The sequence below is a fragment of the Primulina huaijiensis genome, chromosome 15 (assembly GCF_012295235.1).
Source record: "Primulina huaijiensis isolate GDHJ02 chromosome 15, ASM1229523v2, whole genome shotgun sequence".
Lineage (NCBI taxonomy): Eukaryota > Viridiplantae > Streptophyta > Magnoliopsida > Lamiales > Gesneriaceae > Primulina > Primulina huaijiensis.
Window position 1 is genome coordinate 4103363 of NC_133320.1, and position 1821 is coordinate 4105183.

At 39.5% G+C, this 1821-nt stretch overlaps 1 protein-coding gene across 1 annotated transcript; it reads left to right on the forward strand.

Moving 5' to 3' along the window:
• Positions 1-6: 6 nt before the first annotated feature.
• On the forward strand, positions 7-1223 carry LOC140958364 (gibberellin receptor GID1B-like; the record flags this gene model as incomplete). The annotated part of the gene is made up of 1 exon (XM_073415779.1): positions 7-1223. A coding segment is annotated over one exon (900 nt), but the record flags the coding sequence as incomplete, so codon positions are not given.
• Between the last annotated feature and the right edge of the window lie 598 nt (positions 1224-1821).

Here is a 1821-nt window from a genome sequence, read left to right on the forward strand (position 1 = left end):
CGCGATTTAAACGAGTTTCTCGATCGAAAAGTTCCTGCGAACGCGGTCCCTGTCGATGGGGTTTACTCGTTTGATGTAATTGATCGTGCCACGAGCCTCCTTAACCGAGTTTATTTGCCTGCCGGTGAAAATGAGTCTCAGCGGGGGATCATAGAACTCGAAAAGCCATTGAATTATACGGAAATAGTTCCCGTGATCGTGTTCTTCCATGGTGGAAGCTTTGTTCATTCATCGGCCAATAGTGCTATATACGATACGTTCTGTCGACGGATTGTCAGCACTTGCAAGGCGGCTGTGGTATCGGTGGATTATCGTAGATCTCCAGAACACAGATACCCTTGTGCCTGTGATGATGGATGGACGGCTCTTAAGTGGGTTCAATCAAGATCATGGCTTAGAAGTGGGAAAGACTCGAAAGTTCACGTCTTTTTAGCGGGCGATAGTTCGGGTGGTAATATAGCCCATTATGTTGCAGTCCGTGCATCGGAGGAAGAGGGGGTTGAAGTATTGGGTAATGTACTTTTGCATCCACTGTTTGGTGGGGAGGAGAGGACGGAATCGGAGCAAAGATTGGATGGGAAGTACTTTGTGAAGGTTCAAGACAGGGATTGGTATTGGAGAGCTTATTTACCAGAAGGAGAAGATAGGGACCATCCGGCTTGCAATGTATTTGGCCCGAGGAGCCGAAGCTTAGAGGGTCTTAAACTCCCAAAAAGCCTCGTCGTCGTGGCGGGATTAGATATTCTCCAAGATTGGCAACTGGCTTATGTGGAAGGACTCAAGAAATATGAACAAGAAGTGAAGCTCCTTTACCTCGAAAAGGCGACGATAGGGTTCTATTTCTTGCCTAACAACGAACACTTCCGTTCCCTTATGAATGAGATCAAAACTTTCATTCATTCTTAACTGTTAATATAACTTGGCTGTCACATATAACAGCAGGCTGGGTTCTTTTTCCCCAACCCCCACCTTATAGTTTATATACATATGATCATGTAGGGATTAAATAGTTGACATCATATTCAGTACTTCACTTCTTGGCATTCATGGATTTAAAGGCAGGACAACTCGGGTTTCAAATCCGCGCTGTTCGAGTTCTCATCAGTTGTTCTCCCATTAGATTGCTGTAATAAATCTAATCCAAATACATTGAGATCTTGTATCTGTTACTCAATATATATCAGAATATTTTGCATTTATATGTAAGAATGCTACTCATTTTACTTTCCACGTATATTTTCAATTTGACTCGAGCCCATTATCTGAATCTCCCAAGCACGTAGAGTTTCTGTGACTTTTCCTCACATGTTGCGGAAACAAGCGACCAATTCAAACTTTGACCATTAGCTGCAGAGTTTGTCACAAATTGGTATCTCATTGAGGAGTGTGTTTGATGACTCTGTGGGTCATATATAGGACATATTATTTTAATTCTTTTTGTTATTTTTTGCAATTCTTAAAATTTGAGAAACATGAATGCAGTTTCTTTATTTTTTAATCAAACAATTATATTAAAAAAGTTCACTTTAGTTATTGTTCTTTATTATTGGGGGAAAAAAATGAATTCCATTCTTTCAAAAGACAAAACCTATCACTCTTGGATGCACCTAATTGGTAAAATAAAACTTTCTCAATTTATGCCACTCATTGAATACCATGTATCATTCCAAGTCCTAAAAAAAAATTAAATTAAATTCCCCTGTATCCCATGAAGGATTTATTGTCCTAATTAGCAACCTTAAAGCCAACAAAACTAATATTGTTTCCTTTCATTTATTCAAAGTTCATCTATTATTGTCCCACCCTCACCACTTTCTATAT